Consider the following 23,075-nt stretch of genomic DNA (forward strand, 5'->3'; position numbering starts at 1 on the left):
ATCTCTGGTTATGTATTTGAAATATGTGTCTGAATAAAATGAAACCATACATTTGGTACCTTTGTGACAGCAAATACATAACATACATTTACAGTTGCTCACACAATGTACAGTTCTATTATCTCAATGTTAGATAAGCATGCACAACAAATGTATTTACTTCTGTCTTAAATCTGTGAGCTGATTTACATTGCAGAAAGGGGGATTTTAATTTTTCTGACAGGTGTAAGCTATATTAGTATGCAACTTCAGGGATATAGAAAAAGAAGGTTTTAGCTAAAAGGAAATATCTTTGTTGTGTATAAAGCACTCTTAATTTTTGAAGATTCCAGTGTTACTGGATTTCATTTTTATTGGGCATCATTATACTTTTTGTATGTGTTGCCTAATTGATATTTTCTAGAATAAAAGTCTTCCATGCATTCTCACTCATTTGTAATCTTTCCAAGCTACTGGCTTCTTAAAATATCCAGCTTTATAAACTAAAACACAAATTTCTGTGTGACTTATTATTTGGACAAGTTAAGGAAAACAGTTTAATCTTTCCTTTTTTGTTTCTGTAAATCAATTGTTTGCCTACAGTGTCTGGCCTTTTCCAAAAGAGCTGTCCTCCCTGCAATTATTTATCTGTAAACACGTGCACTGATTATGTGTATGTTAAATACATCTGTATAATCTAGATGTATAGGTAAACCTGTAATTAACTATATTTATACAGCTGCCATGCTCTGTAAACATGTGCGCTCTGTAAGGTGTAAAATAAACACACACACACACACACACACACACACACACACACACACACACATATATATATATATATATCACATAAAACATTATATGCATATTATTTTAGTAAAAACAGAAATGCTGCATTTTTCTAAATGCAAAGTAGCACTAAATCTCTGCCCAGACTAGTTTGCAATCTAAATGAGCAAGACAGATGAATTTTAGGAAGGAAGGTTTGCCATGCAAGTAAAGTAAATGATATGACAATATCCGGTACAGTTTTTCTCCCATTTTCCCTGATTTCATTGTTTTGTTGAAGCAAGAAATACACAGATAACTTTGGGAGATCATTGTAATTTCTGTATATATCAATTACTGCACCATCTACTGTTTAAAGTTTAACTGCATTGGGGGTTTTTAATTTTTTAATAACTCTTCCTTGTTTTTTCCTAAAATTACTGTTGCCTTTTTATGAATGCATTAAGAAGACTTCAGTTGTTCTGTAGCAAAATATTTTTCTGCATATCACTGTGTCTTAACTATGAAAATGTAAGAAAATAGCTGAGCTGGTTTGGAAGGCTGAAAGGGGCAGAAGAAAAGAAAAGCCATATCCTGACACTTGTACCAAAAGATGAACATTAGTATGCATCACTCTATTATCCTTTGAGACAGAACACAGCACTGCAGACATTGCTGCAGATGGGCAGCACTTTAATTTTCCCTGCTTACTCTAGTTTTATTTGTGGATGGAATTTAAAAAAAAAAAAAAAAAAAAAAAAAGACGTCTGAGGTTAGGCGAGGGCTTAGTGACGCTACTGCTAATGCTATGTGGGAGTCACTTTGGCCAGGAGTCAGAGAAGAATTGTACATGCTGCAACACTGACACACAACTGCGTGTCTTCTGGCAGGGCCTGGCTTCGGGGAGAAAACACGGCTGAAGCTCAGCATCAGTCTCCCCAGCACCTAGTGAGAGAGCTGATTACGCTGTTCTGTGGATTCCGTTTTGATGTCGGAAATCTGAATTAAAGTTTTTCCTCTTCGTTAGATACACATGTCTCTTTCAGAAAGTGGTTTTTTTTTCCTGTTTTGGCTTTCTAGTAGAAATTTTAAAGATCTGAAAGCCTTTAAGCAAAAATTTCTTTTCAGTAATAATTATTTCAGGCCGGACAGAATAAATCTGAAAGCAAGGTCAGTACAAGTTGGATAGCAAGATGATGACTGTTGTGTAAAAATAAGTGTTCTAAGGGAGAAAAAGCAAGAAAGATTTTTCAAAATTCCATAAGCAATCCACTGAATTTCTAGTTGAAAGGGATCAAGATAACAAAGGGAAAAATACTAAATCTAGTAAAATTTTTGAAAACCCCTAATCAAATAGGAGGTACCTGGATATAAGTATTTCATAATGTGAGAATGGAACAATGACATTTATAATTAATTGATTTTTATGAATCTATATGTATTTCAGCAGCCTAGAGCAACAGTTGCTTTTAAGAGAATTGGACATATTAGATGCCTCGTAAAATCAAAGCAACAATGCCAAGACACAGCAGTCTGTTCCTACATGTTGCTATGGTCTTATGGTTAATAGTAACATCTATTTGGATACTGAACTCCACTGTGTAATGATTAGGGTAATTTTTCTCAGATACTGAGTCTGTTAAACAGGAATAGAAAATACTTTGTGGAAATGCAACTAAGAAATTACACAAAGCTTGATAGTTTCTGTATTAGTAATCTGTCTATTTTTAGTTTTTTAGCCTTCAGGCAAAGAAGCAATCAGTATGGTCTTCTGAACTGTAGCTGCGAGCATGATCTCTTTAAGAATCTTGCAAAACTAAAAAGTTAGGAAAATCTTGGATTTACTTGCAGCCTATGCGAAATTGTTGCTTTGCCTTTGTGCAGTGTTTTTGATACAATGCTATTTCTTGTGACTTGTGCCCTGATTTCGTTTGCTAGTACAAGGCATCTTTTGTTTCAAACAAAACCTTGCGGTTAATTTTCTGCTAGGTCTTTTCATGAAAAAGGAAGGTCACGGCTTACAGCATTTGCATTGTCACTGCAAAGGACTGTACAAACTGTTCTATGTGGACCAGGATGTGTCTGTGATTAATTTAACACTTGCTACATGCACTTTACAGTAGTATTTTCCTTTTTACAATTTCAGTACCTATGTGTGTTATTTCAGCACTTGTGTAAGATACAAATCACATTTTGAGAATGAAATGCAAAGTCCCCATAAGTAATTTATCCATAATTAACATGAAGTGAAGATCAAGTTCAAAGACACTGAAATGTTGGAAAGAACGTTCTTTACAGCTGGTGTTAACATCAATTTAAATAGTAAAATAGTATGGTATTATGTGAGACTTTAATGCATTCTCATCTGCAATTATCAGTACCAAGTACAGATGCAGATTTTTACTTACTGCTTTACCCACATGGTTCTCTGTCTTAAATATTTTAGTTTGTGGGCATGATACAGTTATTTGACATTTTACAATTTGTCCTTTGTTTGCATGCAGCGAGGAGTTATGGGCGAAGACGAGGTAATTCACTTCTGTTTGTTACAGTTCAATTAATTCTGATCTGTTACTGATTATTATGATTAATTAATCCAGATTATTGATTGTAATTGCTTATCTGCATGTTATTTTAGTTTGGGGAAGATGGAGGGTGTGAGGGAAGGAGGAGTACAGTCTGGATTGTTGTGATCATTTTTCTCTTACAATCTGAATTGCAAATCCTTTAATCAGTTAAAAACTGCAGTTCTAGTCGTAATTTAGTTCACGCTAATGGCTATTGCTTTCAGTCATTGCCCCCTTTAAAAGTATACAGTTTGCTAGTTGTCCTTTTAACTCCTTTTGCTTCTGTAGAAGCAGTAGTGTACAGAGTAAAAGCTAAAAGCTTTCCATAAACTTAGCAAGAAATCTAGTAGACTGCTCTTAGAAGTAGTAAACAGATCTTCATAGTTTAAATCAGTATGTGCTCACTAACCTTGGAAAGGCTCTACTGTTTAACTGTCCTAGGATGTGACCTGAAGTTGTTATAAAAGACCATGTAAAGAACAAACTACTAAAATCTTTGGTAGCTTCTGGTATTCATATCATACACATCAGTTCATGTGTCTGTCTTGGTATCTGCATTGGTCCGTAACCTAGTGCTTGGTAGCCATAATCTGGAGAGGCATGATGTAGATCAAAGCCAGTGGATGTAACAGTGCAATCATTTTGACAATTCCTGCCAGATTCTCCTTATTTTTTTACTGTCATGAAACAAAAAGAAACAAGTGTTTAGAAGGGCTTATCCTCTTTATTCATAGTCATCATGAGAAATGTGAAAACCTATTGAAATGGAAAAGCAGATTACCTTTTTGCTTTCTTTATCTGACAGACATTTAGAAGTGAAGAGGATGGAGAGGAAAGTAATAAGAGTCATGTAGACCATGGTACTCTGAAAGTGTTTATCCATTGTCCTTCATGTCACCTTAGCTCTCAGAGGAGCTGCAGTGCTTTTGGCAAACCTTTACCCACATTAAAGTAAAACTGAGCTCTCTGGTATCACTTCAGACGGTGTTCTGCTGGTTTTATTTGTAAAGAGCAATTCTCATTGTTCTTAGATTTTAACATGGGTCTGTGGGTAAAAATAAATTATTCTGAGGGTTATTCTATGACTTTTCCGTTATATACTTGTCTATATTGTAAGTTTTACTGTTTAAGAAGCACTTCCTATAAACCAAGCTAAATTACAGTAATTTTAGATTTAAGATATTGAGAATAACTCTCCTGTATTAGTGGAATGTGTTAAAATTTCCACTTTGCAGTTTCCTGCAGGCTCCTGCAATATGAATCTTATTTCTTCCATTATGCACTTCTTCCTGTCACTGTCATTACAGTAACAGCTCCATCTTCTCTGTCATTCGCTTCAGTAATTCAGAAATTCGTTGCATCCAACTTTTTTTGGTTGTGCAAACAAATCTTAACCACTTTTTCATATGCATCTTTAAGATTTGATCATTCTTACTTGTCTTCATAACTAAAATTCAAATCTACATTATGCAGCTGCTACAATCTTATAGATTCAATCTTGCTCCTCTCATGCCTAGGTAGTTGTTATACCAGAGGAATCTACTTGCCTGCTTTGTCCAGCTATGTTAGCTTTGTGTCTCCATTGCTTGCTCACTTTTCTGTCCCATTGAGCACCAGCTACATGCTTCCACTAAGGCAGCTCTGCTGATCTGCTGCAGACCTGTTGAATGTGTCCTTACGAGACAAAGCATCTCTTGCTCCCCACTAGTCATTCTTAGAACACACCTATCACCAGTCCTAATGGAAAGGAAAGCCTACTACCGCTTTCTGCATTTGCTGTACTCCTCTCCATCAGATGCCTGCTGAAGACACAGATATGCCACCGTAAAAATGATGTAGTTAACAGTCTCTGTTACTTGGTGCAATAACAAGTCCTGCTTTTAATTTTGTGCCCTTCGTGATACTTTATGATATTTGGTGGTTGTATATCGTCCTCTGCTTTCATTCAGTTTTTTTGTTGAGATACCACATCAGGGTCAATAGGTGTTACCGTAACATAGGTTATTAGTCATAACATTTGCTGTCCATTTTACACCCTTGTCTTTTAACCACCTGACTCTTGGGTGGTCTTCTGGAAATGAAGGGCTTTCCTACTGCTCTCACCCCCAGCTGGTCAGCACTGGATCTGCTGATGTTCCTACCAGGCTTTACTGGGAATGTTGCCCTGAGTGAGGAGCATTAAAGACTGCAGTATTGCTCACAGCCAAGGTACTGCACACTCAGCTGTCAGGGACCTACTGGTCCTCCCTATGGGTTTTCAGTGGATGAATCTGGAAGAAGATGTTTATTTAAGAGGAAAACTAGCTTGCTTCCCGAAAGTGTGCTACGTTGGTTTTTGGTTTAGCTGTCTTGCTTCTTTTGGGAAAACAGTTGTATTAATAATTATTTTTTAAATGAGTAGCTAACAAGAAAAATGACATTTCAGAAGAAACGGTGATGTGGACTGTTTTGCGTTACAAATTCTTTCTTTTAGGGCTTTTTGCAGTTAAAAAACTGCTGAATTTGAAACTGTCATTAATCTTAATGTTGCTGACTAAGCAATAAAAGATTGAATATGCCAAGATAAATATCCTGGCCTTCTGATTTTTTTTTTTTTTTTTGTTTGGAGTTCTATAAAATTTGTAAATATGAAATAGGGAAGAAATACGTGGGACAGAATTACCATATTTTCACTTCCCTCTGCCCTCTAAGGGTCTTTTTGGGTCAGATTGCATTTTCAAAGCTGTCCTGTGAACATCTCAGATTTTACATTTTCTGTTCAGAGTAACAGCAAACTCACTGGAGATCACTACATGTTAGGAACCACCACAAGGCTTCCCTCCAAAACTGTGTTAAATTGAGAGTGAGAAGAGTAAATCAACACTGTGACTCATTTTTCAAGTGTTACATTTTGCACATTTACTAAGACTCTCTTACTTTCTTATAAATCAAATATATTCTTATGTTAGCAGCATCCAATACCTTTAGAAATGTGTTTGACACTTGTTGTGATCGAGATGTTTCTGTTTCCCTATGCAATTAAAATTTAAGGGGTTTAGACACACTGTAGTCATTCAGGTGGAGGAAGTTAGTAGTTTAACTTGAAGCTAAACCAAGGCAGACTAACAAAACTCACTTAAGCAGTCTTTAATATTTTCTTTTCATAAATAAGACCCTTCAATTAAAACAAAATTACCACTCTTCTACTGGAAGAAGCAGAGCAATACCATATAATGTAATACGAAGTATTACACTTCAGCTTGCAATCCTGAAATTTCATTTTGAAGTTTAATGCATTTTTTCATTCTCCTAATTTTTCTTTTAACTACTGTCAACTTTTCTATAATCTTGGTATTTTCATTTTGACTCTCCAGACTGCTATTCCCCCATTCTCTAAAATTACATAACCATGCGCTGCCACAAAATTATTTTAATGTACATTATTATCTTTTCTTTTTAAGGCCGTTCTTCCCTCTTCCCAATAGATGATGGCTTGCTGGATGATGGTCATAGTGATCAAGTTGGAGTCTTGAATTCCCCTACCTGCTATTCGGCTCATCAGAACGGAGAACGAATTGAGCGTTTTTCTCGGAAAGTGTTTGTTGGAGGTCTTCCACCGGATATTGATGAAGGTGAGTTGCCTGAAAACCAAGCTAAGTTTGGAGGGAGAGACAAAAAGAGTTTGTGAAAAACCTGGCTTAAGCGGTAAAAAAAAGCCACTCAGCAAAATATTGTTGTGCAAGAGGCTGTAACTCTATGTTCTCTATGTAAGTTGATGGGTGTGTTGAGCTTAGTTATCATCTCTTTTGGTTTTGGGATGGTGCAGTTGTTTCTGATTCTGCACTTGCAGGTTCCAGTTTCATGTAATGCCTGAAGTGCATGCTCCTGCTTACCTTGCATATTCCTTTCAAATGCATCTTAGCCCTCCTCTATCTGTGCCTGCTTTATTCTGTATTCACAGGAAATTTCCATTTGTAAATGAATTTCATATTCTATTTTACTATTACCTGAAGATCTCAGCAGTCATATAGAAAGGTTAATGTTATTCCTGATGAGAAATAGAGAAACTTAGGCAGAGCAAGGTCAAGCGGCAGAGCACTCTTGATGTGTTGAACAGAGACTGTACTACAGAAACTTGGATTGTTAAGCAGTTGAAATTGCTTTGTACACCATTGGTGATTTGAAGTAATTGTGCTGTTTAATATGAGGCTTCTCCTGTGCAGATAAATGTAAAATTGCATGTTAACTTTGTAATGTAAGCAGAAGTCCCTTTAGGAGGTTCATGGTAATCCTAGAATAACGTGCAAACCAAATAAGCTGACTCCATTTAATTAACTTTCAGACATGGAAAGATCAGATTTTGGTTCCATTTTCGTTGAGGTGCTCTCCTACAATGTACTAAGGGATTTATCTTAATGTACTTCACCACAGTGGCCTATAATCCAAATACTAAACAAAAACACAAGGAAATACATCTTCTTTCTTTCCTCCCTGTTTATATGATAACGGCAGGATATGACTGAAAGAAATTAAGCATACTTGCATTTGAGTTGCTGCTTTTATATGGTTTATTTTTTCCTCTATCTCCTTATTTCCTCAGACTTTTTCCAGTCACTGACATATAGGTGTGGCTTGGATAGAAAGAACTCATAAAGTTGTGCAAGGGGCATAGTAGATCTTGCAACATGGCTATTCATTGTTGTTGGAAGCACCTCTAAATAGACCATTTTAAATTTCTGTTTCTGATACATACATAGTGTCTGCTATAGGGAAGATATCCTGTATTTATTTCCTATATGTAGGAAACTGCTAGTGTGTTAATTGTCGTGTTACTTCCTATATAAATACCTACTTACAAAGTTGTGAACTGTATGTCACTAAACAGTAAATTGATTTGATTTCATTCAAACCAGATTCTGATTTGAATTTAGGGAAGTACTACAGAAGTTTTAACAAATGGCTTTAGTTGCCCATATGCTTCTGAAGTGCTGCTGGTTTTAACCAATAAAAAGCAAATGTAAGATTAAAATCACCAGAAATAAGTTGTGTAAATATTAACTCTTTGGAAGATGCATCTATTTTAAATTTTTTGTTCGTGGAACTTGTAAATTTTGTTCTGTTTTATTTTTTCCCATGTCAACCTGTGCTAGAAACAAAAGGTCTTTGCTTGATAGTATTTTTTTGTTGAGTCATGTATTTTACTTGAATTGCAACTATTGTACATGTTTTTAGATGAAATTACCGCCAGCTTCAGACGATTTGGGCCCTTGGTAGTAGACTGGCCTCACAAAGCAGAGAGCAAGTCCTATTTTCCACCAAAAGGTAAGAGAGTTAGAAGGTTTTGACCTGTCACTGAGTACAAGTCTTCCTCTGGGAAAGTGTCTCATCTTTTTCCAAAGGTTATAATGTAAAACAGTTAAATCTGTTGTTTCAGTGCAGGTCCAGGTATGGTTCCTTTACATACTGAGTCTAAAACTGTTGTTTTGTTACTGAGCCTGATCAGGTCAACACTCTGTAGCTGCATGCATCACTGATCATCGGTTTTGTATTTGCATTTCTGTCTAGTTTCCAGAACTGAAATTTGATCAAATTTTTAAAGACAAAATCTTAGATAAATATTTCCTTAGGGAGTTAAAGGCATGATGCAAAAGGGTGCATTTGCTTATCCTGTCAAGATAATCAAATACTGTGCATCTTTCACTTTTAGGATGTGAACTTTCTGTTGAAGCTCTAATCTTTTTGATGAATTATTAAATATTGATAATTTTTTCAAACTATTTCTAGTGTTGCTGTTAGATTTTTTTACTATTACTTACAAAGTGTTGGAAAAATCATTCTGTAGATTAAGTAGGTAAATTATGTAGGATATCTGTGTACATGTACAGTCATGTATTGTTATTTATAAAATAAATGCAGAAGTGTGATCCAGACATGAAAGCAATGCAGAGATTATTGATTTTGTAGAGAATGCAGCAATTCATTCCTTCTGTGGAGGTGACAAATGTAGGTATAGTTCTTTTGTAAACTGATTCTTTATTTATCTGTTCATCTATGCTGGGGAAAAGACAGGATTATTATCCCCAATGGGCCCTCTAAAGAGTGGAAATGGAATTGAAAGCATTTGAATAGCATTTATGGATGCTACATGGAAATTCTAAGACAAACAAAGAGACTTCGGCTTTTTTGATTGTCAGCCCAGCACACAAAGCTACTGTCAAGTTAAATTTGATTATCTTAAAGAGTGCATCTCTCTTCATAAATTACCAAGAGAAATTCCCAAGGAACTCTTTGAAGAAGATGCATCTCACAGAATCTGTGATGAATGTATAGAAGACAGAAGATGTAATATATTCTTACCTGAAAGGAATGGATTCTGGCATTCGTTTCCAAGGAGATAGTCCTATCTCAGCATCTGAACATCTTAAGGATGTATTTCCAGACTTCCTTATTTGATAAAGCTTTTTGATATAGTTGGGTTGTGTTTATAATTACCACAGTAAGAAAAAACCCCAAACTGTGTTGTAAGCAGAGCTTCTTAAAGGCAGAGAATACAAATAGAAGAACTTCAGTGTGCTGATCTAATTAATTCAGGAAACATTTCAGTCTAAGTGCTAAGTTGATTTCCCATGATTAACTGATGCTTACTTGAAAAATAAAAGCATTTACTGTTCTTCTGTCTTAACAGTTCAGCCTGATTTTCAGTTTGCTGCATTATTCATTATTTTTTGTATGTAGCGTAACACATTTCAAATACACTGTAGATTTCTCTTTGTAAATACTCTGGAAACATACAGCTGCTGAGTATTACTGGATATACCTCTTGTACAATGCAATACATATGACTTATGATTATTTTGTAGAAGAATTTCATTAAAAATTGTCTTTCATAGTATTGCTTGTGTGGACAGACAAGAACCATGTAGAGATATATTAAGATGTCTGAAATGGCTAAGGATAGGCAAAGTAAAGCTTTGAGATCAATCAGTAATTACCAGTTGAGAAATATATACTGTATTAGTTCAGGGAATTAATGTTTTTTATTATTTCCAGTCTCCATTTTCTAAATTGCTCTATATTAAATCAATTCGGTTTCTATATTTTTCTTTGTTCAGTTTCATTAGAGATTTGCCATAGTATTGCTTTCCAAAGACATCTCAGAATTAGGCCATTCTGGACTGATTCATGTAAGTCTTCTCTGTGGTGAAGAGATGCAGGCTGTTTTGGTTGGGTTTTTTTTTTTTTAGTGTTCAGTTTTCCAGGCTGTGCTTCCTTCCAAGCTCTCTGCTTACAGAAGGTCCTGAGGGAAGGCCAAGTTCATAATAAGTGTTTCCTTGCTGAAAGAAATTCAGAAAGTGTCTTGATCCATCAAGGCTGGCTGCCTCCAGAGAAACACCAACTGCTTGTTCTTAGCTAATTACATTTTGTGTTGGTTCACCACTAAATCAGACCCAAACATAACAGGAACTTTTACAACTTTACACTGATCTTACAAGGAAGCTCCGTTCTGAAAAAAACTCTCAGTTGAGCTCAAAGTACAAAGTCTGTAACAGTGATCTGCCAACTGTAATGTAGAATTTCTTCCTTTCTGAGTTGCCACTGTTTATCATAACTCATGTTACTACGTAGCTGGCAAATACACTTATTTATGAAATAATGCACATGTCCAAAGTAACTCGCCGGGTTGAGGACTCCATGTGATAATGAAGCTCTCAAAGAAATGGTGCCATGAGGATATGGAAATTCAAAAAATGCCTTCCAAAATAGGCCCAGTTGTTTGTGTCCTCTGTACTATTTATAGTCTGTCTCAGAGGATAATCTGATTTAAACAGGACAGTATCCCCAGCCTTTTCTAACTGGTTGTTTCTGCTGCCTTGTATCACAACAGTTGTGCAGTAGCTTTTTTCTTCAAGGCTTCCAGTTGCTAACTCGGAGCTGACTAGCTGAAAAACTCAGATTGGAAATGTTCTGCTTCGAGTTTCAGAAGCAAAACCCGAGGTCCATACAAATTCTGTTGAACTTGTTACCTGCTAATTTGATCACACTGAATAGGATCAAACTCAGGATTCAGGCAAGTAACTGTAGGTATCTTCATATGTGATTAGTGTCTAAGCTTCCTTTAATCAATGTGAATCTGGCCAATACAGCCAGTGAAGTATAGAGGGCAATTCAGGTCACTGTAACATAAGCATATTGAGCTTGATTCATTTACCCAGACTGAGGATATCTAAAAGACTAGATACATGGGTCTCACAAATCTAGTGCAGCACTACGTTTCTTCACCTCACGTGTGTTTTGGAGTTTATTCTTCATCAAGGATGACTAAATGAAAAACTGAATGATGGGTTATGTAGATCCATTGTCTGTATTAACCTGCAGCTTGGACTGATTCTTCCTGATTGAAGTTAAGGTGCAGCATTCTCTAGGCAATTGCACTATACTGAGGCCATTTATTGTCCTCTGTGGAGAGTGTGTCAGGACAGTGGAGGAACCAGCCCCAACACAAAACACTGTCACTACATGGCAGTGCCATACTGGCTTGCAATGTTTTTCTTGACTCCTCCTCTAAGCTATTAGTAAGAGGAATTAGCTGGAGGTTGATAGAATTTCAAGTTGCTCTCTGATTTCTGCACGGAATATGAAACATCATTTCTCCCTCTGGTAAACTTTCATATTGCTGGGAAATAAAGAATTTTTTTCCTTGCTCAGAAAATTGTGTTAGTGTGAATCTAGTCTAGAATGCTTTGCTTTTGATTTGTTCTTTATATAATGAATACCAAAAAATGAAAAGTTTTAATTTGGTAGGACTCTTCAAATAGCTAGGCTCTTCAGACTTACCTGATGGGCTTTCTGTTCCAGTGCTCACCAGTCCATCTCTTAAGTGAGCATTGTAAATCATTGAAGATGTAGAGCTGTGGAACAAAACTACTGACAGACTGATTTGATGGTACAGGCTATATCCTAACTGTACTCTGTCTTCAGAGGGCAGTAGTACAGCTGAGCTCATGACACAAGGCTCTCTGAGGCATTTAATTAAGTGGGATAAGCCAAGACATGAGTACATGTTTTTTAGATGAGGCTGAGAAGGCAGTATTAACATACGGCTTTGCTATTGCTTTTCTTTCCATGTCAGGAGTGGTAGTAAATTGACCCTGAGATTACCTCAGTTGTTTAGAGCATGGTGCTAATAACCATCCAAGTTGTGGATTCAATCCCTTTATAGGCCATTCACTTAAGAGATGGATGGACTCAGTGATCTTTGTGTGTCCCATCCAACTCAGAATATTCTGTGAAATCTGTAATGATCCTTATCACTCCTTGAGTTCTTGTACTTGAATTTTTTATCTTTTTGCCAGTTGCTGCAGTTAAGCATATTAAGAGCTGCAGACACAGAAGTGGTAAACTATATGGAGGCACTTACCAACCTCGTCTATCTGGAGCTATATAGCAGTACCTTTGAACTGCATTAGGAGAAGAGCTGATGAAAAATTAGTATCTGGGGAATCTTTTTATGTCTGATTCCTTAGACAGGATCACATACAATTAACCCTCCCTTTGATTAATCAAGTTTTTGCACTCCCATCATTCTTGTACTGAGCTCTCCGTTCAAACTGGAATATGTGTGCTTGGCTTCTGACCAAGTAAGGACAGTTGCATGGAGCTTATCTGACCTATGCCAGTGGGCACATGCCCTCATTCACTGAGTTTTGCATGGGTGTATGATAAATAGTGAAATATATCCACATTAAAACAGATTTTGAATCTGAATTATTACTGATTAAGCTTAAATTAAACAGGTCATCATTAAAAAATTACAGGTCAGCAGTGACAAGTGGACTTTACAAGAAGATGCTTCAGCCCAAGTCCAAAGATTCCCTATGGCATATTTGTTAGGAAACTTAAGTAAGATTTACATAAAAATATAAAATACATAAAATCTGTCATGTGTCCCTTTTATGTAACTGTGATGGGACTGTGGTATGAGGGGTAAGAAATAAGGTACAACTTATTAGAAAGACCAGTATAGACCTTACATCTTTTTCTTAAAATCCAGTTCTTCTTTCCACGTCTAAAATCAGTTGTGCATTTGTTTCTTAAATCTTAAGTTGTTAATGCACTGATTCTTTAATGGTCTTCAAGATAAACCCTACCACCTTTACCTTGATGACCTACAGCGTCTGTTTGCCGTAAGAAGTGGCTGGTGCTTAATTAGCTTCTCTGAGAAATGCAGCAAGATTTCCAAAAGGCTTGGTAATGCATCCATGTTCCCTTTTCCTAAGCCCCCTCTAGAGCAGCTGCTTCAGCATTTACTTCTTCATCAAAGTCATAAAACATAACTATGTGAAAATTCTAAACTTGGTAGTAATCTCAGAAATAAATGTGAGTTATGGTCCCTTTTTAAGTTTGTTTTAGTATACAACCCTAATTATGCTACTGAGTTTTTCATGAAGTCACAAATTTAGTGTATCATACTGTAACTGTGAAAGTAATGTGTCAGGTTCTTTGCTTGTCTGACTGTTTGGTTTTATGTAGCATTAAATAAGCATTTTAATTCTTCTTTTTTTTTTTTTGTAGTGTTTGAAAGGTTTGCTGAGTCGCTTATGTAATAAAATACTTTGATCTAATCTCCAGAATAGAGATTAGTCCTTTGTGCCAAGTCGGATTTTGATTGTATAATGCCCATTGCAGCCAGTGCATGATGTTTAGCCTAGACTTCCAGTGCATGATAGAGCAGACATGTTTGCTTTTATTTCGTTATTAGTCTCTTCTGACAAATATTTTACAAATGGAATTTCTGTTAATTATGGCAATATAGTACATAGTTAAAGAAGATGACTAACATGAGTTTGACTTTGTTTTACTTCTGAATGAAAAAATGAGTGGCAAAGATGATTCTGTAAAATAAAGATAAGAGAAAATATATCAATTGGTTTGGGTTTTTTCCCAGGTTACGCATTCCTCCTGTTCCAAGAAGAGAGTTCTGTCCAGGCCCTGATTGATGCCTGCATTGAAGAAGATGGAAAGCTCTATCTGTGTGTTTCCAGCCCCACCATCAAGGACAAGCCAGTAAGTACAGAGTCAATGGCCTGCAGGCTAGGGCTGCCATCTGTCTAAAACAGCACTGGAAATTATGAAGATGAAAAAATCAAAAGTTAAACTACTTTCGGCAGAGCTCAACATCTGGAACACTTGGATTATTTTAAAATTGTAGTATTTTGCATTGATAGGATTAAAACAAAGCATCTAGACATGCTACAATAATGAGGTTATGACTGACAGATGAACGTATTTCCACACTGTAGTGAAACTTAAAAGTAGGACACTATTTTCTTTCCCAATTTAATAGGTTCAGATCCGTCCCTGGAACCTAAGTGACAGTGACTTTGTGATGGATGGTTCACAGCCACTTGATCCTCGAAAAACAATTTTTGTTGGAGGAGTCCCTAGACCATTAAGAGCTGGTGAGTAGAATCTGTTGCAATTTTTTAAAGAAAAATTATTATAAATAATTTATACCATGCATAATTTTTTACAGTTATGTATGGATAGATATGGAAATATCTGAATTGAACAGTCTTGGTAGTTTTAACCAGAGTGCAATATTTATGTATGCCTAAGTTTCATTACTGTCTGGTTTTGGCCATAAATCACAGTTCATCGTTGAGATTTACTGGAAACTGTTACCTCTCTACAGCTGTAGCATAAGCTATGTCTCAAGAGGCATAAAACAAAGAGTTTGGTTTTAAAATAGTGCTATGGAAACATCTCTTCCCTTCTCCGTGAGTGTGGAGCGGTATTTGTACCTGCTTGTCATTGTGCATTAGCTACTCTTCTGCTGCTGTCAGATTACACACACAAACACAGATGATAGAGTATTTGAACAGGTAGGCATAGAGGAAAAAGGAAGAAATTCAGAGTGCTAGCACAGTTTTATGGCACAGCATTATAGGAGATTGCAGGACTCTTTCTAGACTCTCGCCAGAGGCGTGAAGGGAAAAATAAATGTTTCTCTAGCTGTGGAATGGTTGAAGTACAGTCTGGACAGTCTGCATTTCAGGTTGCTTTTATAATGGCTTAGGTGGCTTTCTAGTAAGTAGATTGCAGTGAATGGTGGAAGTAGAAGCGTACAGTGGTTCAAATTCCCTTCGTTATTAGAATGGCTTCTGGATTTCATTAGTCTTTCATAGTTAGTAATGAATTTTATTCTAAGAGAAAGATGAGCTTTTAGATGAAAGATGTAAGAGAACCAAGAAATAATAGTGCAAATTTGGGATGCAAAAGATCTTAAATTTCTCTATCTTGGACCTGCAGTGCTCAAGCTTTTTTGGTATTCTGCTTTTAAGACTGTAATACAAGCTCTGTAAATGAGTGTAAACACAGTATGTTCGAACTACAGATTAATTTTTCCTTAAATTAAGTCCAATGCTCCATATTACTGTGCTGAATGTCTGTGGTAAATGTAATGGATGCATTCTTATGCTCAGTTCACAAATGCCCTTTATATGTGAAAATGAAACTTTTATGGCATTGTGAAATAAGAATAATGACTTCACAAAAGCAGTAAAACTTGAGGAGACTCTTCAGATACCTATTGAACATCAAGAACTTCTGACACCTCTGTCCTAATACAGAGTACACTAATTCGGAAAAAACAGCATTTTCCACCCCAGAGAATTGCAACTAAATTCAGTATAATATGGCAGTAAGAGGGCTGCCTAGGTATTTGATCTGTAAAATTTGAAATTTTTGTTTCTCTGAACTTCAGTATCTGTGGTAAGTATAGCACTGTAGAGATAATCAAGTTCTGTGTGACTAATGAAAGGATGCTAACTACATTTTCAAATTCAAGTAGGACGTAGAGCATTAGGACAGCCAGAGGACATGCACCAAGGAATTTGTGGCATGAGGATCTGTTTTATACAGCATACATTCCAATGCTTGCCAAAAAACTTGCTGTAATCCTCTGAAGAAAACTACCCTGGAATTTCATTTTCAGGTTATCAAGAACATAGTTTCATTGTTCCTTGGATGTATGTGCCCCGAGTGTGTAAGATCTGTCTGCTGAGTAATTAATAGCTTATTTTTGTATTATTTCTTTAATATTTTTTAATCCTATTACTGTTTCATTGGTTTTTGCAAAATTAATAATGAAAATTTACTTTTCTGGTATTTTTAGACATGAACATACTAAGTTTGTACTGTAGGAATAGTTTGAATAAACGCTGTTTCGTTTCTTCATAGTGGAATTGGCTATGATCATGGACCGTCTCTATGGTGGAGTTTGTTATGCAGGAATTGACACTGACCCTGAGCTGAAATACCCAAAAGGTGCTGGCCGTGTTGCTTTTTCCAATCAGCAGAGTTACATTGCTGCCATCAGTGCTCGGTTTGTTCAACTTCAGCATGGCGATATTGATAAACGAGTAAGTTACACAGAAATTTAGAAAAAGAGTTTTGCTCTATTAAGAAATTTCTGAGAGTGTGGTAGCATTGCATGTGATTTGCTGTCAAGTCAGCTCCTACATTTTTTTTAGCAGTCATGTAACTCCACTACTTTCAGAAGTATGCCTGGATGCCCCCGAATGAACAACATATTTCCACAGAGCAACAGTTTGTTCCTTTGACATGTATTGGACCGTTTGTTCTTCCCATTCTGGAGTTCCTGGTTTTGTTGTGTATGGGAAAAGGGCTTGAAAATTTCTTGCTCTCCCATGTTCTAATGAAACCAAATACTATGATCTCTGTCATTCATAAGAAGCTCTGGTATTCATTGGCTTCAGATTAGCTTGATACTTACAACTGCCCTTAATTTCAGCCGTAATTGTCAGTGCTCAGAAAATTGGTCAGGCTTTACACCTAAAATACAAAGCATCTTATTTTTTTTGTTTGAAAGTCTTCTTGGTACTTCCCAATGCATATTTTTATTTGCTAAATGCTTATTCCTAGGAAAAGTAAAACTAACTTCCATTAAGAAGACTAGTGAACTTCATAACTCCTAATCAGAAGTATAAGAGTAGCAAAGAAAACTCACATCTAAATTATGTCAGTTTTAAGGGTCACTAGTTTTGGTGTCAAGAGCTGCAGAGATAGTCTGGCATTAATAGGTGTTCTTAAAAAACCAAAAAACTAAGGTCTTATGGGAAGAAGGGTTGAGTAAGTAAAGTAGTTCAAGGTCCAGTCTCCTCTACACATCAAAGACATGGGAAAAAGAAAGTAGTGCAGTTAACAGAAGTCTGCTCTAGGGAGGCAGCATGTGCTTCTCTCCTTTCAAATAGGCAGAGTAATTCAGCTTTATGAATATGTCTCAAATATCGCTTGCCTTATGAGCTGAAATTCTCAAACATGGTCCTTCCCAGAGGATGAGTGGGTGTGGATGTGGGTAGTCATCTAGGCTTCAAATCAAGATGTGATGGCTACGTTTTGGTCATGGGATTTCTATCCTTGTGACTCGCAGCTGTCGATGACTTATAACTGCTTTTTGGATACTTAGGTAACAGAAAAAAATGGCCTTGACACTGGGATTGGGTGAGGGGAAATAAAACTCTTAACCATCTTGCATTTGAGCATTTGGACAGAAATGAAAGTAAAGACCAGAATCCAGAATTTCCTCTAAAGAAATGCTAAATGAATCATTTAACTTCAGAATTGAGTATTATTAAAAGTTTCTTTCAGGAACTGTCGAAAGGGTGTTTATCTGTGAAGTCACCTGACTTGAAAATTGAGACTTGGACAGTTGGGTCCAATCCAAATTATATCTCTCTCCCATGTGGGAGACCTGGACCTTGTAAACCATGGGGAACTTTTATCCTGGTTTTCCTCTTCCCATGGGAGTGTCCTTTGCAGTAGAGAGGCATATGGCAGACTGGCAGTGCCATCTTGTAAGAGAAGGCATGATCCTAACTTTGAAGGCTGCCGTTGCCTTTGAAGGCCGTTTAGCTGTTCTGTGTTTTTTTATGATAGGTCACCAGAGATCTTAAGGGCTCTTTGGATGCTAAGCAGGTATCTGAAATGGCAGTGCTTGCTGTTTCAGAGAAAAGGATGTAGGTTGTTAACAGGTGATGGAACACTGCAGTTCTTAAGGTGGGATGGACTGCAGGCCTCTTGGAGCTTGGGGGAAAAGAAAAACCGACACAAAATCTACCCCAGTTGCTGGATCCTCTGAGAAAACACAGTATTTGACTTACATCCACTGAAACTTGATTTATAAAAGCAGTACACAATGATTTCTTCAATCACAAATTAAAAAAAAAAAGCCACAAAAACCCCCACACAAACAAGAACCAGAACAATCCAACCCCCCACCAAGCACAGTTAGTATCTGGAGACAGGTGTTCATGGGCTGGAGAGGCTGAGGGGGAAAGGCAGGAAGATCTAGGTTTTCTCTTTAAATATCTAAACTCTTCAAGTTTCTTTTTTGATATAATTTGTGTTATTTCTTTAGTGTTGCTTTTCTAACACTTGAAAAATTCATTTCTTGACTCAAGTGTTCTCTTAAATTTGGAATTTCCACATTTTTATTACCATCCCCATCTTTTCCTATTTTAAAAAATGTGTGCTACTCCTGAGGTGTTCCACTGGCAAAACACAACAGTGCCAAATCTTAACTATTTTATTAAACATGTCTTTAAGTCCCATGATGGGGAGGGTTTATGAACTTCTTTGTTTATATGAGAGGGGGGTTAGTCTATGTTTTTTAAGTCATCTTCTTTAATTAAACCATAAAGTTAATCCTTATTTATATAATTACATATATTTATTACCGCCCAGTTATTTGCATTACTGAGGAGTCATACAAAAGAGCATCGTTTTAGGGAACATCTTGAATCTTAGCTGAAAGTATGAAAAAGGCTATTTTCAGAAACAGTTTTTTGCCTCCATGGAGTTTTTACACTAATGCCTTTTCAGGCTCTGAAAATATTCTGAAATCGGTGTTACTGCTGATTTATACATGAGCAAGCAGTGAGTGTAAATCTGTAAACCACTAGTTTTGTAAATGAGGATGATAGTCCTACTTTGGGTAATGCCTTCACCTGAGCTGTTTGTATGTTGGCCAGGAAGGTAATACAGTCTGTATCTCACTGAAGTCCTCAAGGCAGAGCCTGTTCTGCCCTTACCTCAGCACTGCCTTTCCATATCAGTTATCTCCAGTTTCTGTAGGTCTAGTGTTCTTTTAGATTCTGTTCATAACCAGTTGTCTGTGTAGAAATCTTTTTCAATTCCTAAATTTTGCAGTTCATGTGTTTATCCTTCTGAACTTCAGTTCAAAGTGTTTATAGCATTTTTTGCACATACCTTCTTCTGGCTTAATTGGAAATCTTAGTACCACAGTCACTTGACAAACATTGTCTGTGATCTTAACTTCTTCCTTAACTAAGTTCTCTGTAGCTTCTCTCCTCTTCTTTTGATGTGTAGATATATTTAGTTTCTCTAACAGATGTTTTTCTTCAGCAAAGTACTCCTCATAATGTATGAAAGCTCAGCTCCAAACATTTCTTCGGAGTTTCAACTTACTATTGCGTTAAAATACTGTTAAGCTTTCATATGCCAGCAGTCTGCATCCACATCATGTAATATTTCCTTTCCCCAAAGTGTTTCTCTAATATTTTTGAAATCATCTTCATACCGATCTTGGTGCATTAGTGCACTGAAGCTTGAAATAAATGCTGCTTCATGCTTTCAGTAATTCTGAGCCACAAACACAGTTACTGCATAAGGTACCTGTTTATTGGAAAGTTTGAGTGTAATTGGTGATAAGGCAGGTCATTGTAGTGAAATTAGAAGTAGAGCTTGTACTGAATATAGATTACTGGAAGAAGCATAGTCTGACATTTCTAGGATGGCCTCTACTTCTGAAGCTAAGAACATGGAGCCTATTTGGCTGTAAAACTTCAGGGCAGGGAGCTGGTTATGTAAATTTTTTCCTCTGGTGATACATTGAAAAAGTATAATTTAAAAATTTTTAATATTTCAGGCATATTTTGTCTGAGTATAGAGCACACAGTCGATATCTATATGTAGTGATCTTCTGACGTATTAGTATCTAAGGAAAAAAAATCTCATGTGGCAGTGAGGAAAATGTGGAATACAACAATACATTCCTTAATGACCGCGTCAGCTCATTTTGTGTTTTATTATGAAGAACTTCTTCCTGTCTGATCGCAGTCTGTAGCAGTACAGTTATGCAAAGACATAATGCATATTTACCATTGGACTCCTGCCACTTTTCCATTCTGGCAGTCAGATGAGTTTGGGAGAAAGAAGCTGTGTAAGACAGGTGTTTGTAGCTGTCTGTAGACTTGCAAAATGGTCTTTAAAAAATATTTTAAGAATTGTATTGAATACAAATTCCTGTACAGCTCAAAGCCACAGAAAGAGAAAGTAATAGATTACCAAAATTGGTAGTGCCAAATTTGGCCATATTTTAAAAATAGGGAGTGAAATCTTGGTGAACAGCTCTGCTAAAAGATCTGCATTACAGCTTGCAAAAAGTACTTTTAATTTGCACACAAATGTAGTACATGCACAAACACTTGTACTTAAAAAAAATACAACATTAAAGGGTAGTCTCATATGTTCGGTTATTTTTTTGCTAAACAGTGTAGTTGTCATGTTGATGTCCAGTTGGGAGACCTTTTGATGCCTTGGGAAGGCTGACCTGGAACGGAGACTAGACGGAGCTAAGAGAATAAAGTCGATATTTATTAAAAGACCTTAGAGGTTACGCCTTGGGCTATACAAGAGCCTGGCCAGGGCTATACCCAAGGTGGACCCAAAATGGTCACAAAACTGATGACAGATCACGAGGTCTTTTTTACAAGTTTCGGTCCATTTGCATATTGGGTTTAATTGTCCAATTACAGCCTCAGGTTGTCAGGTCTCATCCTTCTTGTTTTCTTTCTTCAGTCCACCCTTGTTTATGCTTTTGGGCCTGAAAACTTTTAACAGTTGTCTTTGGTCTCCATCTGAAAAAGGATTTGTTTTGTCTGCCTTCTTTGTGAAGAGCTTACTAACAGTTAATATGAGGCTCAGAACTACACACCTAGGCAGCACAGAATCTGAAAAACATGAAAGCAAAAACTTTAGTCATCACTTTGAGTGGTTTGGTTTTCTTCTACGCATACATTCCTAATATCGTTTGCAAAGAAAACTTCCCCAGTGTAAATGAGGGGAATTTTCTGATGTAGCTGTTTATTACATGCACAGTGTGCTTCTAATGATCTGCCTTGAAGTGTTCTGCAGTATGCATGGGTTTGTACATGATAAATGATAATGAGCAAAAACTGGTCAGTTATATAAAGGCGTTAATATGACTGCTTGCAGCCTTCAGGGGGTTTTTTGGGGTTCTTTTTTAAACCAGAGAAAAATGAATGCCTTCATACAACTTCACGTAGGAACAGTTATTAATGGGAATTGTTTCTGTTTTACTCCAACAGGTGGAGGTAAAGCCATATGTGTTGGATGACCAGATGTGTGACGAGTGCCAGGGTGCGCGGTGCGGTGGGAAGTTTGCTCCTTTCTTTTGTGCCAATGTCACTTGCCTGCAGTATTACTGTGAGTTTTGTTGGGCAAATATCCACTCTCGTGCAGGACGTGAATTCCATAAGCCATTGGTAAAAGAGGGGGCTGACCGCCCACGTCAGATCCACTTCCGCTGGAATTAAACATGGTGAACCAGCATCTACATAAGGAGAGAAGGGTGCATGTGGCTTACTGTGTTTGAAGATACTGACATGCAGAAGAAATAAGTGCATTCTTCTGCTTTTCACCCCAGCTATCAATACATGCATCTTTATCAGCAGCCAAAACACTACAAGCCTCTTGTTTTTCACCAAAACCCTACATCTCAGGCTTACTAATTTTTGTGATATTTTCATGTTAAAATAAAATGTTTTTTTGTATTTTCTCCAAGTTATTTTTATATGTAAAGTTAAAACTAGATATGAGAATGTTTTTGCGTAGGGGCACACAGTCTGCTGCTATATTTAGTGGGTGAAGCGTGCACTTATTTCTAAACATGGGTTTTTAACTTCAAGATCTGCCCCAGTAATTTACCAAAGGTAGCAAAATAGTGAAGATGGAATATGTCTGCTACAAAAGCTTATTTTTATTGTTGTTGCTATTTTCAGTGTATACATAAACTAAAAATTAGGGTTGATTTTTTGCTCTCCATTTTGACTTGCAAGAAATAATACCTCAAGATAATCTGATTTATTAGCTATTTTTAAACATTTTTAATTACAAGCTGTATTAGCTTTGCTGCTATATAGGTGTTATGTGTAATGCCACCTATTAATACGGGATTGAAACGTTTAAGACACACTGCATTACAGATTAAATGCAGGCAGCACAATATGGCCTAAACTGCCATAGTTTTAGAATGTGAAAAAATTGCATGTTTACTTACCTGTATACACCATATGCATGCACTAGAACTATTAATTAACAAGAGGTGAGTTATTGCAAATGTTCAAAAAAAGGCTCTCTTGAAACTAGGTAGCATGAGCAAATTTACAAAATTTCTTACAAAAAACAAACTTGCATGCATTATTGTGACTGAAGTAAAAAAATGTCCTACATGTGTACAATATGCAAATTAGTTTTAGACTAGAAAGTGCAGCCATTTTGTGACCTGGTCAGTAGTGGAATTCAATTTTATGCAGACTGGATGTAATATTGTAATCCCTGTGCAATTTTGTGATGTGTGCTTCTACTTAACGTGGCGTGATGTAGTATAGATACAAGTTTGAGTAAAAAGCTAGCATTTAAAAAGTTCTTTTAAGCCCC

General features: G+C 36.6%; 1 protein-coding gene across 4 annotated transcripts in view; it reads left to right on the forward strand.

The window, feature by feature from the left end:
- The window catches only part of CPEB2 (cytoplasmic polyadenylation element binding protein 2), a 52,279-nt gene that overhangs the window by 26,596 nt on the left and 2,608 nt on the right, over positions 1 to 23,075 (forward strand). For 2 of the 4 annotated variants that reach the window (XM_066185476.1, XM_066185480.1), the window contains 7 exons: positions 3,252 to 3,275; positions 6,755 to 6,925; positions 8,526 to 8,615; positions 14,239 to 14,357; positions 14,638 to 14,752; positions 16,533 to 16,714; positions 21,725 to 23,075. The exon at positions 21,725 to 23,075 is cut by the window's right edge and continues 2,608 nt beyond it. In XM_066185476.1, the coding sequence (XP_066041573.1) occupies positions 3,252 to 3,275; positions 6,755 to 6,925; positions 8,526 to 8,615; positions 14,239 to 14,357; positions 14,638 to 14,752; positions 16,533 to 16,714; positions 21,725 to 21,952 (929 nt within the window). In that variant the 3' untranslated portion in view covers positions 21,953 to 23,075. Of the gene's footprint in view, positions 1 to 3,251; positions 3,276 to 6,754; positions 6,926 to 8,525; positions 8,616 to 8,727; positions 8,796 to 14,238; positions 14,358 to 14,637; positions 14,753 to 16,532; positions 16,715 to 21,724 lie in introns of those variants that run through there. The other 2 variants (XM_066185477.1, XM_066185479.1) reach the window with 2 other exon arrangements.

The sequence above is a fragment of the Chamaea fasciata genome, unplaced genomic scaffold, assembly GCF_029207755.1.
Source record: "Chamaea fasciata isolate MVZ Bird 193981 ecotype frontalis unplaced genomic scaffold, bChaFas1.0.hap1 SCAF_6, whole genome shotgun sequence".
NCBI classification, from domain to species: domain Eukaryota; kingdom Metazoa; phylum Chordata; class Aves; order Passeriformes; family Sylviidae; genus Chamaea; species Chamaea fasciata.